Raw genomic sequence first — 17,033 nt, forward strand, 5'->3', positions numbered from 1 at the left:
TGATTGTATACTTCTGGTTCCAAATGAGGTTTCTGGTTGACCAGTCAGCTCATAACTCTGAGGTTCTACTGTAATAAAATGGTCTGACAAACTTACTTATAATTGCCATTGTGCACTCTAGGCGTAACTTCTTTATATGGTCTCCAAGCCCTTTATCTGATAGTTTTTTTGTTTTTTTTTTCCAATTGGCCTCAGTAGTAACATTATCTTCTTTTTTTTTTTTTTTTTTTAAATCTGCAGAGTGTAACCATCCCTGTGGCAGCTGGAATAGTTCAAGATGAATTCTTTGTGAGTTTGAAGATGAGTACTTACTTGGTAGCGTTCATTGTTGCAAATCTGAAGAATATCAGTAAGGAAACTAATAGGACTCTGGTATGTTTCCGTTGTACTTTTAACCTCTACACATACACGAGTAGCTCTCTGGGATGTTTTCCTGCTTACTCTGTGCCTATCACCTATTATAAGAGTGTCTAGTAAATGATCTTGTGCTGTGGACTGGATTGATTCCAGAGCGGTGGTCTGCTTGTGTTGCCAGAACTTGACAGCAGGCTCCTGGCTGCAGAAAGTCTGCCCAGAGCAAGGGTATAGTGGTGCAAGCCACTTGCACAGTTCACAGTGCTGGGGGATTCAGAGCTGATGCCCAAAGTAGGATGGGCTTGTCTGTGAAGGAGCAGTGCCAAGCCAGCCAGAAGGGATATGGATTCAGTACCTGTCCTGCACAGGCTCCATTGGCAGAGTTCTGGTGACGCCCCAGCTGGAATGTTAACCTGTCTACCCCCAGCGGAGTCACGGCAGGTGACTAGTGCTGTCCTGCCCCCCCTCTCCCAAATGGCTACTTCTCTCCCACATCACTGCACATGAGAGCAGGGAACAGCAGAAGCACTCTCCTGTACCCAAAAAAGGGAGTTGGGCTCTATATCTATGTTACCTAGAGCCAACTATCCAAACTAGTCTATGCTCCAAGTAGGACAGACTCGGGCCAGAATTTTAAGTCCATATTTAGGTGCCTGAATATGTCTGCCCTGACTTTTGAAAAGTGCTGAGCACCTGGCAACTGCTCTTGACTTCATTTAATCTTTGGTGGCATTGCTTCAGGGATATGACCTGCTGGGTTGGTGGGAAGCTGTATACTTGAGAATGACGAGAAGGAAGATACTTAGGAGGGATCTTGCAGTATTTAGTCATACAAGGGGTGTGGGAGCTTCCCATGAGTAACAATTTGGGAATCAGACCCTGTCACTAGCAGGAGCTGTCCCTTTGTGGTGAAATGGAAAACATTAGTATTTGTCTAGAAGGAGCCAAAGGGTAGCTTTGTTAACAAAGCTGCAGGAGGGAAAGGAAGCCCTGATCAGATATACTGCTAAGAAATGTTATCTTGATATAACTTGTTCTAAACCAATATATAGAGTAAAATTGTGGATTTTTATCAGACTTCCCTTCTTGCATGGGCAAATAGTTGTAATTAGAGATAAATAGGCTAGGCTCTGTGGTCCAGTTTGGAGGAGCTTTATTTTTCTTTTGGTTGCTTGTACTGGGGAGAAATTGCCCAATCCCAGGCACAAATGCTGAGCTTAGATTTTGAATGGAAACTAAAGGGGGTAGAATTTGTGCATTCCCACAGTCAAGTCATCGGAGTGGAACACAGCATCTCAGCAGCTGGAATAGCAGCTGCTACCTCTCCACACCTACTGTACTGGGTGGGGAGGGATTGGAGCAACTGGATCTACCTAGACAAGATTTCTGTGGCCTCTCCCCAATAATCCCCTTGGTTCTAGCTGCTATGGAGCTGATGCAGTGAGATATTCAGGCTCACAAGATATATGGAATCTCTGTTTTGCCCTCTCCACCTCATCCAGTTTACCCCAGCTCCAGGTTTAAATGGTGCGAGGAACAGTAACTCCTGGGAGAATTGCATTCTTAGAGTTGTCATCAACAAGTGCATAACGTATGCATCCGGACTCAAACTAGCATTACGCACATTCAGATGCATTTGGGGGATAAATGTACCTCAAACAGTTTGAAGTGATGATGAATAAAAGAAGTGACAACAATCTCCAAACATTTTGATATCAAATGCTTGTGATTTTTATATATATTTCCTTAAAACTAGCCAGGGAATTACCCCTATCCACTTAGTTTTTTGCCTACCAGTTCCCTCTCTTGCTGTTTGTGATTGCATCCCATGAAATATTTTCTTGCTTCTCATTTATTTTTATTATTTATTTTATTTATTATGCCAGGTATCTATATATGCCGTGCCACAGAAGCTAGGCCAAGTTGAGCATGCCCTAGACACAGCAGTGAAGCTCCTGGAGTTTTATCAGAAGTATTTTCATATAGAGTACCCTCTTCAAAAATTAGGTAAAGCATTTTCATCTATCTTTTTTTAAAAAAAAAAAAAATAAATATATAATAATTTTCTAATAAGTAGCAGTTTTTTTCCATACTTCAGAGGGTTTTTCAAAATAAAAATAATTTAAGAATAAAAAACCCTCCAAAACCTGACTTTAAAAAAAAATATTAAAATTTAATAGCTGTTTAACTGGGCTTGTATGAGTGTGTGGGAAATGGGTCCCAGGCTCAAGAAGTTTGTAAACCTTCGGTGTAAGAAAGGCCAATTCAGTGTGCCCTCTGGAGAAGTTTTGCTGTACATTTTAACACTATATGCTCAGATAGGGACATAGAGAATTCTCAGTATGAGTGACATATCTACCTGACACAAACCTGCAAAACTATTTCTCCGTACGTAATTGCTCTTTAAATCAATGGGATGACTTGTTTACTTACAGCTAGCATGTAGTGTTTGCAGCATTGGTGGCTAAATAGTGAAGTTTGGTAGATCTAGATTGTGGTAAAGCAGGTAGATCTGAAGTGCAGCATTACTGTAACTTGTGACTGTCTGGTTCATTTATTTATTTCCCCTCACTCCCCAGATTTGGTAGCTATTCCTGATTTCCAGGCAGGTGCTATGGAAAACTGGGGTTTAATCACCTTTAGAGAGACAACACTCCTTTATGACATTAAAACCTCTTCAGCAATGGATAAAAAGCTGGTAACTGCAGTGATAGCTCATGAGCTGGCTCATCAGGTACTGGATTAAAATGCTATATTTTAACAATGCAGTCTTCTCTCATTCTAACACTTCCCCTTCCCTATTACACTTGCTAAGCATATGCACTGCACCGGGTATAGAACTTGGTGTAGCAGGAAACTGGAAGTTACTGGACCTCTGGGTCGTAATCTCTTTCCTAGCTTGTTTGTGGGGAAGCACAACTAAATGTTGCCCTGTACATAGGGTTTGTGGCAAAACCACAATGTAGCCCTTCATAAAGTGTCTTTTCTTGGTTGGATTATACGTTTGTTATAATCTTGAAATTTGACTGATTTTTCTCACATCTTGCACAATTAAAAACTGTTTGTTTTTGCCCCCCCTCACCCCCCCCCCCAGTGGTTTGGTAATTTAGTAACTATGGAATGGTGGAATGATCTTTGGCTGAATGAAGGATTTGCCACTTTTATGGAATACTATGCCATGGAAAGAACTTTCCCAGAACTGCAGACTGTGAGTACTTCATCTAAATCTGAAGTTTTCTCCCATCAGTGAGGTTTCTTTTTAATGCTGACATAAAAATTTTTTTTACCTCCATTTCACGAGGTTTAGGTGATGAAAATCTGACATAAATTGCACTCTAAATCGTTCCAAGGACACTCACTGATAAGATTACGAATAATATGGAATCTTAATCACTGTTTAAATAAAATTGTGTGGGCTAAATTTTCAAAAGTGGCCTACAAATTTGCACATGCACTCCTTTACATGTGACCTCCTTTGAAACAGATAAATTGATGTTTTCTTCATAGGCACAAAATAATGGGCAAAACTTTTTTTGCTTTGTTTAATCAGTGATCTAGTGTTTAACACTGAATCATGCTTTGCACGAGTGTGTATTTTAACCTACTGTGCAAGTTACGTGTTGTATACTTCTAAATCTCATTTAGAATCTTGTGGTTGTAACTTTTCAGTCAAACAAGTTGCTTTAAAAAAAAATTAAATTGCTGCTTTGAAGCCTAAAATTTCACCACTTGGTGGTGCCAAAAATGTTTTATCAAACTCCTCCCGCGTGCACACTTAAAGAAAATAGTATCTAATTCTTCACAGAAAATGTATATTGGCCCCAGAGCAACTTGACTATTTTATTCATTGATCTTTCTTTATTTTTCTTATCAGGAGTGCTCTAAGGCCTCAATCCTGCACTCATAAACACATTAGCAGACCTCTGCACCCAGACAAAGCCCCACTGAAATAGAAAAGGGCAAAATATCTGCCATCTCACTGTTGGATAGTAGTAGGTCAGACTCTTAAGTGTAGGAGGTAGAGGTACTCTGGTAATATTCAGTGCGTTTATTTAAAGTTGCTGCATGTAAATCTAGAATGTAATAAAGATTTCAGGTTCTGGTGCCAAGAAAATCAAGTTTAATGTTCAGTGTGCATATTCCTAACAAGTCATTCTATAGTCCAGTGACTTCACTGTAATTTTTTTAGACTATAATTATTGTGGAATCACTTCTTCAGCCTCATTAGTTCATTCATTTGGAGGAAGGATTATATAAACCATTGCCAGTCCAACCTGTGTTAGACAATGTATTAGCTAAAACACTTCAGTATTTCTGAAGATATTCATTCCTATGGCAGGTGATTATGGTTAGATTATTATACAGCATCATACTGTGGGTGTGCAGGCTGCTTTATAGCTGCAAATAACAGACACTGGTTCCTGTACCAATAAATTTACAGTATATGGCCCTGAACCCGCAAAAGGATCTGCCTACACCAAACCTTTGGCTCTGTAGAGTCCGATTGACATGAATGTGTATGTGCCTTGATTCTGTGTTTGGTAGCATAATCAAGTTACAAATTATGCCAATTACAGACTCTCTACAAAATCCTACCTCTGTTGAAAGCCAAGGGTTTTAACTGTTGCTGAATATCTGCTGTTATGCTGCGAAGAGAGGCTGGTTGTTGTGGAGAGACTGGGTCTTTGGACACTTTATTCTTTTAGGCTGCGGAGTTGTGCATGGTACCTCTCTTCGTGGCAATGCAGATACAGGTTTACAAGTGTGTCCATTAGTAAGCTTCTGCTGCTATGGTTTGGGAGGAAGAGAGCTGATGGTTCCACAGTGCACTAAACAATGATAATCTAGGTAGAGGAGATTGACTGACTGGTTTGCTGTCTCCAGTGAGAGAAGAAAAGAGAGTCTGAGCCTCAAAATGGAGAGGGTCAGATGACTAGACTACATGCCAAGTAAATAGGACAGCAGGGAGAAGGAATGCTTAACTTATCTATTCCAGGCTCTGCGTTCCAGTTCTGAATTATGGTGAATTTGGCATAATCCTTTATTGTTCTAACTTCTCACGTGGGCAAAAACTCCTATTTCTCTTCTAGGATGAAGAATTCCTGAAACTACGGTTCAAGACAATGATGAAAGACTCCTTAAACGCCTCACGTCCAATCTCCTCTGCTGTCCAATCTTCAGAGCAGATTGAAGAAATGTTTGATGCGCTTTCCTATATCAAGGTAACCTCAGAAGAGGCTAGCAAAATCACTCTGTCTCGTGTGTTTTGTATATATCTCTTTTCCAAAATCATCTTCTTTTGGGAAATAACAAATTAAGTCAGAAACTTTTTCTTTAATCATCCTTGTGGGTAAATGCAAATTAGGCTGCTCATAAGATGCCAGTTTTTTTAGTTGGCCTCCAGTATTTTTATCTCAAGAGAAAACTGTACATTTCATGAGAGGTTTTCTGTGTTTTAATACTGATTAAATTATTCTCCTATGAGTAGGCATTTGATCCCATTCAGTATACTAACATACGTGCCCAGTGTCATATTACACCAGTGTAGCTGGCTCTGTGCCTCTCTTTTCCCACCCCAACCTCCATGACTTTACCTGTCAACCCGCACCGCATCCCCCTGCCCTCCAGGGACTTAGGTGCGGCAGTGGGTGCATGGAGTCCACTGGTACTCTGGTGATCTCTAGATCCTGGAATTACTCCTTAAGGGCAATTGTAGCTGGATGAAAATTAGGGCAGACCTGAGACTGCTGTAAATTGTGACTGGACCTAGGATCAGGATTGGACTCAGCACTAGTAGGATGTAAAAGTGGCATATAATCACCCTTTTCTCCTCATATTTCAATTGTGTGTTGAGCAGAACTCAGCTGCACCCAAGAATCTGTCTATTTTTCCATAGGAAAAGATTTCATTCACATCTCTATTGTTTGTGTCCCTCACTTTTCTCGTCCATATTTTCTGTAGACACTTCCAGTTTACTACAACACAAAAATATACCCAAATATTGACACCATCACGTCTTAAACACATATTTAAATTTGCTAAACCTATTTTTGCTTTCAGCTCTGTGTTTGTATTCCACACTAACTTAAAAGCAAGACCGATTATTTTCCTTGTTAACATTTGACTTTGACCTTTTCATCATCTTTGTGCTTTTTGGGGGGATAGGAGTGTGAGGGTAGGGGGAAACTAGTACCTAATGAAAGACTTTTTTTATTTTTCTTTTTTTCTTTTTAAATAGATACAGAGCTTAAAATCCAACACTTCTCATCCCAACACCCTGGGGACATCTGAGATGCCAATTGCAGCATTATAATGGAAGCAGCTTGCCATAACGAAGCCTCTGCATTTCCATTGGTGCTCCACTCTCTAAAGTGGAAGCACAAGAGCATGTCACTTTCAAGCTGCCTTGCCTGTGAGGCTCTGATTGCCATCTGTCCCTAGGATGTGTGATGACAGGATCTTTGCACTGCCAAATAGGATCTGAATGTTGTCTTGGGCCTCCAGATGATTATTGTACACCTTCTTAATAAAGAGATTACTTTTAAGGGGCTACTGGAAAATCAATAGCAAGGCTAAGAATTGCAGGTGATCCAATCTTTCACTCAGAATATCTTCATAGAAACGAATGTGGTTTTAAGAGTTTTACTTCATGTTTAAATCCTACGCTTTAATAGCCTGATGTAAAACCTATTGGAGTTCACGGAAAGACTCTCAATGACTTCAGTGGACTCTGGATCAGGCCCTAAAGATTGAATATTGCATTGAATAACTTTGGTTTAGCCTTGCTCTGGTAAGTGTCGTTCTTCTTCAAGTAGATACAGATGTGTATTCTAAGTAGGTGAGTGCACGCCAGAGATCTAGCAGTACCCCTAGAGGGATGGCGTTTGTACCTCATGACTGTAGCCCCTCCCCTGGCTATATAAGGCTGCGTCACCCCAACCTCCTTCAGTTGCTTCTTACCACCCGTCAGCTGGAGTTGGAGCTCTGGGCAGTGGTGGTTGTTCATGACCTTTGGCTTTCTTCTTTCCCGTCCCCCTCCCCCGCAGCCTAGTTGTTGTACATAGTTGATAATTAGTAATGTGTTTTTTGTTTAGTGGTAGTGCTCCCTGGTGATGCCATCACTGGGGTTCAAGCATTGCACTTTGTGTGGAGGGGCGATTCCCCAATAGCGAACCCCACACGTGGTGCTTGCTTTTTCTGGGCAAAGCCCATCTAAATGAGTGCTGCTTCTCTTCTTAAAAGAACAGCAGATGGACTCAGGTGACATGGGTCCTTTTGGTTGAAGCAGCACCTGCTTGAGCAGGCCATGAGGGCTCACCCAGTACTGAGGCCTTCCTCAGGGCGCAGATTGCTCTCTGGCTCGGAGAGAATGTCTGCCACCTGTTCTGGGACTGGGTTGTCTCTGAAGAGGCGCAGGAGTTGTTCTCCATCATCAACACCAATTAAGAGGTCCCATAAAGCTGATTGGGGACACTCCAGATCCTGAGGTAACTTTTCTGTCTCCCCTAAGAGGAACACAGACTGGCTCAGTGCTGGCTCCGGCATGCCCGATGGTGCAGGTGCCTCTGACTCTCCCTTGATACAGGACGGGAGGGTGGACGTACCATACTGTCAACTCTGGTTCTGGCCCCTGGGCATCTGTTGAGTTTGGTACTGACAGTTCAAGAGTTGTCAGTGGACCTCCTTGGCCTGTGGGTCCCATCCTCGCCACTCGTCCAAGACTTTGCGAGTCTGGCACCCGCATTGGGTCTACAGTTGGAGTGTATGGTCGAAGTCTCAGCCTGGCACCTGGAGACTCCCCTGCCTGGGGCTGCTGGGGACACCGTGCCAGAGGCAGTGCAAGGCCCTTCCTTGGTACCAGTGCAGTTGACCCCACAGGTTGTCCCATGTAGGCTATCCCCACCCTGGACATCAGGCTGTGCGAGCATTCCATTACCAATGCCCACACCAGGACCGACTGCCAGTGGCACCGACCCTTGTGCAGCCAGCAGTGCAGTCTACATCGGGGGCACTGATCCCAACCTCCAGCTGGACTTTGGACAAATCTGACAGTCTCCTGTCTCCATCCAAAACTGGTGCCCCCATGTTGCCACAGTCCTGGGACTCTGACGCCTCGGAGCATGGCTCTTCCTTTTCCTGTTTGACTTTGCCAGAGGGACTATGGAGGCCACCGGGGGAACCCCTATGGATACCAGTGTTGACATGTACCTCAAGGCCAGAATATAGGTCCCTGGCTGGGTGCCTACTGGCCATCAAAGCCCTACCCATACCAGTGGCCATACTGGCCCCAGAGGGAAGCTCCTCTGTCCTGGAGGTCTTGTTGAGTAGGGAGCCTCCACACTGCTCCCACTCTAAGGAGTACAAGGAGCCCAGAATCAGAAATTGAGCCTTGGTCTCTTACAGGAAGTTGGGAGTACAAACCTCTAGGCCACCAGGTTATCTGAACACTTCCTAAAAACAAGAAAATGCTAGTGGAACAAACTGTTCGTTGGAGACACATTACACTAATTCATGAGAAAATGAGCAAATAAAGTCAAATCTAAAGCACAAATGCAAGCATGCAAAGAAGTGAAGATTGCCAGTGTTTAAAAAGCTTTGTAGTAAATGACACACCTGCAGTTCAGATAGCTAAAGCCTTTAAATTCCCTGAGGATGTCTTCCTTAAATTCTAAAATATTCATGCAAAACTTGTTAAGAGCAGCACTTGTGATGTCACACAAATGTTAAATAGCTGGAGTTCCCCGGAGGTCTTTTTCATTCTTTCTCCAGTGTGTGTGGTATTTTTTTGTGTTTTGTTTTTTTTTATACCAACAGTGTGATGTACGTAAACTATTCAAGGTCAGTGTCACTTTAGCTGCAATCTGTCTATCCTTGGGCCATTTATGGACTGGGTTGCTGTGATGTAGAAATGTTTCCATGGAGGATCCTAGTTTTCAACTGAGGGTATGTCTACACTGGCCGAGTTACTGCACCGACAATTACAGCGCGGCTCAGAGAGCACTGAAGGGAAACCGCTGTTGTGTGTTCACACTGTCGGCTGCCTGCGCAATAGTGTGTTCACACTTGTGACACTGGCAGTGGTCTTCGGAGCGGTGCACTCTGGGCAGCTGTCCTACAGAACATCTCTTCCTCTTCTGCTGATAGGAGTTGTGGGAAGGCAGAGGTGGTTGTGGGGCATCCTGGGTCCTGTCCCAATGCCCTGTGATGCATTGCTTTGCATTCCAGCAATCCCTGTGCCTCAGTCCGCATTTGGCGCCATCTTTCAACGGTTTGTGTACTGCATGCTCTGCCTCTTCGGGCTGCAGGAATGGATCCCGCACTGTTGATCAATATGCTGCTTGCTCTGACTAACACGTACAAGTGGCAGTGGAGTTATTCCTTAAACTACAAAGGCAAGAGAAGTTCAGCATCGATCTTGCCACAGGTAATAGCTATGACACGGGATTGCTTGTGGCATTCACGGAGATGCTGAGCATAGTGGAATGCCACTTTTGGGCTCGGGAAATAAGCACTGAGTGGTGGGATCACATCGTCATGCACGTCTGGGATGATGAGCAGTGGCTGCAGAACTTTCGGCTGAGGAAAGCCATATTCATGGGACACTGTGATGAGCTTGTCCCAGCCTTACGACACAAGGACACGAGAATGAGAGCTGCCCTGCCGTTGGAGAGGCGCGTGGCAATTGCACTATGGAAGCTAGCTACTCCAGACTCAGACCGATCGTCGCTAACCAGTTTGGAATGGGAAAGTTGACGGCTGGACTTGTGTTGATGGAAGTTGCCGAGCCATTAATCGCATCCTGCTCTGAAAGACTGTGACTCTGGGCAACGTGCGTGACAGTGTGGATGGCTTTACACAAATGGGCTTCCCTAACTGCGGAGGGGCGATAGATGGCACATATATTCCAAGTCTGACACCAGGCCGCTGAGTACATTAATTGCAAGGAGTATTTCTCTATGGTTCTTCAGGCGCTTGTGGATCACTCTGGCGTTTCATGGACATTAATGCAGGCTGGTCCAGAAAGGTGCATGATGCACGCATCTTTCGGAACACTGGCCTGTTCAGGAAGCTGCAAGCAGGGACTTTCTTCCCAGACCAGAAGATCACCGTAGGGGAAGTCGAAATGCCATTTGTGATCCTGGGAGACCTTGCCTACCCCTTAATGTCGTGGCTTATGAAGCCATACATGGGGCACCTTGACAGCAGCAAGGAGCAGTTCAACAGGCTGAGCAAGTGCAGAATAACTGTTGAGTGTGCTTTTGGCCATTTAAAGGCCCACTGGCGCTGCCTATATAGGAGGCTGGACCTGGCCGATGACCCTATTCCTATACTTATAGTTGTATGCTGCACGCTCCATAATATTTGTGCGGGGAAGGGTGAAAGCTTTGCTCAGTGCTGGGCTGCTGAGACTTAGCACTTGGAGGCTGAATTTGAATAGCCAGAGACCAGGGCTATTAGAGGGGCGCAGCACGGGGCCATAAGGATCAGGGATGCTTTGAGGCAGCGATTTGAACCTGAAAGCCACTAATATTTGTTGCTATGTTCAGGAGTGCAGTGCTTGTAATGCTAGGAGGTGATTGTGATTGGTACAGATGATGCACTAAGAGGGTTTAAGAAAATTGCCTGTTGCTTTGCAGGGCTCTGTTTGCTTTCAATTAATGGAATAAAGATTACTTTCAAACCAAATCAATTATTTTATTAAACAACCGGAGGAGAGAGACAAACAAAAAGAACACATCAGCACTGAGGGGGATAGGGGAAGGGAGGATCCCAGGAGGAGGTGGAGTCCCAGGACTGTTAAAGATTTGTGTGTATCCAGGTATCATTGTGACGGGTTGGATCACAGAAACCCCCTTGGGACTGCCAACTGATGTGCCAAGACTACTACTGCCTCTGCTTTCCCTGCCAGCTTGGGACTCCAGAGCCCTGCCTGGCTGTGCCAGACACGCTTGCCGGCCACAAACACATACCCAGGTCTGAACCACATCCCCTAAACTGCAAGCTTAATTGAAAGCATCTTAAGAAATGTTCCTGTCTTTAACACTCAGATGCCCAACTCCCAATGGGGTCCAAACCCCAAATAAATTCGTTTTACCCTGTATAAAGCTTATACAGGGTAAACTCCTAAATTGTTCGCCCTCTATAACACTGATAGAGATGCACAGCTGTTTGCCCCCCAGGTATTAATACATACCCTGGGTTAATTAATAAGTAAAAAGTGATTTTATTAAATACAGAAAGTAGGATTTAAGTGGTTCCAAGTAGTAACCGACAGAACAAAGTGAATTACCACGTAAAATAAAATAAAACCCGCAAGTCTGTGCCTAATACAGTAAGAAAACTGGATACAGATAAAACCTCACCCTCAGAGGAGTTCCAGTAAGCTTCCTTTTACAGACTAGTCTCCTTGTAGTCTGGGTCCAGCAATCACTCACCCCCCTGTAGTTACTGTTCTTTGGTCCAGTTTCTTTCAGGTATCCTTGGGGGTGGAGAGGCTATCTCTTGAGCCAGTTGAAAACAAAATGGAGGTGTCTCCTAGGAGGTTAAATAGACTTTCTCTTGTGGGTGGATACCCCTCCATCCCCCTGTGTAGAATTCCAGCTACAAGATGGACTTTTGGAGTCACATGTGCAAGTCACAAGTCCATGCATGACTCAGAACTTACAGGTAGCAGCCATGGTTCACGTGCTACATTGAACATCCTCATGTAGACTTCTTATGTGGATTGGAGCCTTCCAAGATCCATTGTCTGTTAAGTGCTTCTTGATTTGGCATTTAATTTGCACATTCCTTTCTCAAGACGCTGACCAAATGCTTTACTAAGGCTACTTAAAAATCAAGCAAGTACACAGCCAATATTCATAACTTAGAATACAAAAATGATACATGCATACAAATAGGATGAATAGATTCAGTAGATCATAACCTTTACAGAGATATGTTACATGGCATAGGTAGCATAAAACATATTCCAGTTAGGTCATATATACGTCATAAGCATATTTCTATAGAGCCTTATGGGGTGCAACATCACAATCCTATCCAACCTCCTCCTTTGGAGTACAGTGCAGAGGGTTCTGTACTTCATCAGGGCTAAACTGCAGAGAGACGGGTGTTGAGTGCAGTGGATACAAGGAGTCCACAGTGCTAGACTGTGACGGGGCAGGAGTGGAATGCAGCAGGTACAAACTGGAGCCAGGAGGTTGATAAGAGTGTGGTGGTGGTGTCCGGGGGGGGGCGTGGCAAAGAGTTTTTAGCGGCTGCAGTTTAGGGTGGGGGTGGAGCTGCTTGGTTTGCAGTGCTAGTAGTGCTTGGAGCATGTCCGCTTGGTGCTCCATAACGTTTAACAGCTGCTCCATGGCTTCGTTCTGGTGCGCCACGTTTTCCTTTCAGTCCCTCTTCTCGCTGTCCTGCCACTCCTTCAGTTCCTGTTTTTCAGCCATGAAGTGAATCATAACCTCACACAGAAAGGTCCTTAGTTCTTTGTGGCTGCTTTCTAATTCTGCGCAGCTGTTCAGCTGGCGATAACGAAGAGGGAGGCTGGGCTCCCAGGGTCATCTCTGTGAAGCCAAAATGCAACGTTTTACGGAAGCAGTTTTGTTTGCAACACAAAGACCACTGATTCAGTGATTTAAAACACAGCCACTATTCACATACCTATCACTAACTTGTGGCTCATGCATGCTTGCTTGGGGTCAGCCAGACTCCCAAAATGGTGAGTAACTGCAGGGGTAGGGGAAATCAGTGTTCCAGGACCATACTGTACGCTGGGCATGTGGCTCTTGGGGAGAGCCATCACTGTAGGGAGGGGCCTTATAGTTATTACTGTCCCCACATTTTCCACAGGCTGTGTTCATTATGGAAGATCTCGCTGCTGAGGGTGAGCAGGGAGTCAAGGGAGGATCATCTCCAAGACTGCAGCTTCTGCCCTGGCCCTTATGCGCTCACCTGTGTGCAGCAATGTGGCAGAGTGGCGCGAGAAAGTTACCGTTAATGGGGCAAGGAACAAAACAGCTCTGCCAAAGAACCTGCAGCAGCAGATTTCCCAGTATCTCCATTAGAGTTTCGTGGAGATCTGAGGGAGATTCCCGTGAAGTGAGGGAGTCAATCAACCCCCTGTTAAACCACTCAGACTAGGCATGTGGTGGTATGCACATCATACAGACACAAGCCGGCTTTCTGCAACCCTCCTGCCCCCAACAATTTGCTTCAGTGATTCCCAAAATCAAAGCCACTTGCCAGGGGCCACCGCCTCCTGTCTGTGCTTCGCCAAGCTCCAATGGCTAGCCTCCTCCAGGGTAGAGAAGAGCTCCTGGCTGCATGCATCTCTGACCTCTGAGTCATCCTCTGCCTCTGGGTCCCCCTCCACATCCTCGTCCAAGATTTCCTCCTCCTGGCTCTGTCCAATCTCGACTGGCATGCAAGCCACCAGAGTATCCACATTGGCCTTTGCAGTGGAGGTGGGGTCACCACCAAGTATTGCGTCCAGCTTTTTGTAGAACCAGCAGCTCGTGGGCGCAGCACTGGAGCGGTGGTTTGCCTCCAGTGCCTTGTGCTAGGCGTTCCGCAGCTCCTTCACTTTGCCCCTGTGCTGCAATGTGTCCTGGTCATGGTCCCTTTCTGTCATGCGTCGTGAAATCTGTCCATAGGTATCATAATTCCTATGGCTGGAGCGCAGCTGGGACTGGACAGCCTCCTCTCCCCAAATGCTGATGAGGTCCCAGCCGCTCAGCATTGCTCCAAGCGGGTGTGTGGAGCAGGTTCGGCCATCTAGAAAGGTGCGCTGAGACCACTGCACACACCACCGAGCAAACAGGAAGGGACTTTCAAAAGGAATTTAAGGGGTGGGGCTGATGGTTGGTCACCTGAGGGTAGGGCAGTTGAGTTCAAACCGATGACCAGAGAGGCGAGAACAGGCATTGTGGGACACCTCCCAGAGGCCAGTTGCGGCGTAGTTATCGACCAGGGTATCTACACTGACACCGCAGCACTGTAGCCCCGGCACAGAAAGCTCTACGTCTCTCGTTGGGGTGGTTTTTTCACAGCGCGGTAACTGCGCAGTTTCTGTGCACTAAGTGGCTTGGCAGTGTGTACACCTCAGGAGTTACAGCGCAGAAAGCTGCTTTACTGTGCAGAAACTTGCCAGTCTAGACAAGGCACAAATGTTAAATAGCTGGAGTTCCCCAAAGGTCTTTCAGTTTTCTTTATTCTTTCTCCAATGTATGTTTTGGTACCAACAGTGTGATGTACATAAACTAGTCAGGGTCAGTGTCACTTTAGCTGCAATCTGTCTACCCTTGGGCTATTTATGGACTGGGTTGCTGTGATGTAGGAATGTTTCCATGGAGGATCCTTGTGTTCAACTGAGTAAAACCACAGTTCTGTCCGCAGACATGGATTGCTCCATGACTTCACTGATGGAAACAGATCTAAAAATAATACTTAGCTCTGTGAAAACTTAGCAGTTTGAAAGGCTTATTTTACAAAATATTTTCATGTGCTTTTCAAGCTTTTAAACAAGCAGCATCCATATATGTACTTGTTGGCATTTCTCTTCCCTGTTTTCACTTATTGATGTATCTTGCTTTCTTTTGTGATTGCTGTTTGGCTCTATCATTCTTGTGTAGTTGCTTACATATTAGAATTTAACACCAGCTCTCGCAAGGACGGAGAGGTACAGCACCTAACAGTAGTATTAATGAAATCTGACAACCATCGACGGTGCATCCACCACAACGCCATTTCTTTCACATGGTACTAATTGGGAAGTCTTTCAAACTAAGTTAATGTCGGTGAAACATCATTGTTTGTTTGTTTGTTTGTTTGTTTTTTTTGTGTGTCTTTTTTTAAATCTGTAAACATTTTCCCAAGCATTTTAGATTGTCAAAATAATTGCTTTCAGACTAAACTCCCTGGGCCGGAATCTCAATTATTCTCTCCTAAATTATCTCCTAAAGCCAGTAGTACTGACAGTCTTGTAATCTGTGCTTGCTTCTCCTGAATCGGGTTCTTAAACACCTTTTTCTCTTACTGACTTTTTTTTTTTTTAAGGGAGCTTCCCTTTTGTTGATGCTGAAAAAGTATATCAAACATGATAGTTTTCAAGCTGGGATTGAGAATTATTTGTATAATCACAGCTACGGATCCACCCACAGCGATGATTTATGGGACAGCATGAATGAGGTAACTGTCTTGGATATTCTGTGTTTTGGTTTTTACATGATGTGCTATAGTGAGATGTTAGAAAATGTCTTTGCTTTTATTTCCTTATATTAGCATTACTAAATAAGGCCATATATTGCAGACATATATTGAAAAGTCCTTGTTTATCAGTCATTCTGCTCATGATCACTCATTCCAAAATTCTGTGCAGAGATGCACAAACATAAATGAGCAACACTTGTGCCTAGAAGAGAGCCTGCCAAACCTGCTAGCCCTCCTCTCCCCTGTGTTTTAAAGAGTGGAAAAGTGGAATGGGGAAGGCATTCAGAACCATAACTATCATGTTGCTAGTGTTATGCTATAGCCCCTGAGCCTTCAGACGCTTAAGCATATGCATAACTTCACTCACATGAGTAGTCCCACTGATGTCAGTGGGGACTAGACAGATGAATAAAATGACTCATGTGCTTAAACATCTGTAGGATTTGGGCCCTAGTACAGAAGAAAAGCTTGAATCTCCATTCCACCAGTGATACTTACTGGGTTGGACTTTTTAAAATATTTACTGTTGACCTAACTCTCCCATTTATTTCAGTGGGAGCAGTTAGGCCAAAGCTGAGTACTTCTGAAAATCCCAACCATAAAATCTGGTTTCCTTTTATCATAAACATCATTGTCTTTAGAACAAAATGGAAAATCCATTTCTTTATTTTAGCCTCATACAATAGCCTCAAGAACCGGGGTAAAGGAGAAGAGGAGGCTCTTTTAAAGCATTTAAAATAAAAACTGAAAACAAACTTTTCAGTCTCTTTCTGTGGGAGGAAAGAGAAATTCTTTCCCATGTTGGAGTCCTTCCTGCTCTTATTGGATTTAAGAGATGCTCTAATGACAGAAGCCAGATAAGAACATGGATCAGTGTTAGCATGCTGAACATTTCAGACAATAATTTTTAAAAGCATTACTTACACTTTAGCGATTTCTTGGAACTGGGGAGCTGGGGGGTTTCAATGGCACAAAATTTACATTGGCTCGCATGGTGCCTAGACACTGTAAACCTGCAAGATACTGTACTGACGTGCAAGAAGACTTGATCCCTGCCCTCTATGGCTTGCAATCTAAGCAGACAACACAGAAACAAAGGAGATGGGATGTGAGAGAAGCAAGAAGATTTGATGGTGGTAACGGGCCTTGTTAGTTCCATGATGTTTTTTCTTTTTTTAATGAAACAAGCACTTTGCTGGTGGACTAGGATTAGTAGGTCTCTTGGCAAAAGTGTATTTTGAGGAGAAGAAAATGGAGTGTGGACAGACTGGGCCAGAGAAGGTTTACAAGTGTAGGAAGGACACAGATGAGCATAAGGGGGAGTTTTGTCAACTGGGGTGGGGGTGGGAGGAAGAGAAGGTGAATGAGATGAGGTAGCTGGGGAGTCCACCCAAATAAATCAAAAAGTAAATAACTTAAGAACGAATGATAAGCTTTCTCTAGAAATTTTAACAGAAGCTCTTTACAGAAAATTA

General features: G+C 44.2%; 1 protein-coding gene across 3 annotated transcripts in view; it reads left to right on the top strand.

The window, feature by feature from the left end:
- LNPEP (leucyl and cystinyl aminopeptidase) overlaps nt 1-17,033 on the top strand; it is a 103,889-nt gene that overhangs the window by 67,830 nt on the left and 19,026 nt on the right. For all 3 annotated transcript variants that reach the window (XM_077817234.1, XM_077817232.1, XM_077817233.1), the window contains exons 4-9: nt 241-372; nt 2,241-2,361; nt 2,934-3,088; nt 3,449-3,562; nt 5,445-5,576; nt 15,406-15,537. In XM_077817234.1, coding sequence (XP_077673360.1) covers nt 241-372; nt 2,241-2,361; nt 2,934-3,088; nt 3,449-3,562; nt 5,445-5,576; nt 15,406-15,537 — 786 coding nt within the window. The remainder of the gene's footprint in view (nt 1-240; nt 373-2,240; nt 2,362-2,933; nt 3,089-3,448; nt 3,563-5,444; nt 5,577-15,405; nt 15,538-17,033) is intronic.

The sequence above is a fragment of the Eretmochelys imbricata genome, chromosome 5, assembly GCF_965152235.1.
Source record: "Eretmochelys imbricata isolate rEreImb1 chromosome 5, rEreImb1.hap1, whole genome shotgun sequence".
NCBI classification, from domain to species: domain Eukaryota; kingdom Metazoa; phylum Chordata; order Testudines; family Cheloniidae; genus Eretmochelys; species Eretmochelys imbricata.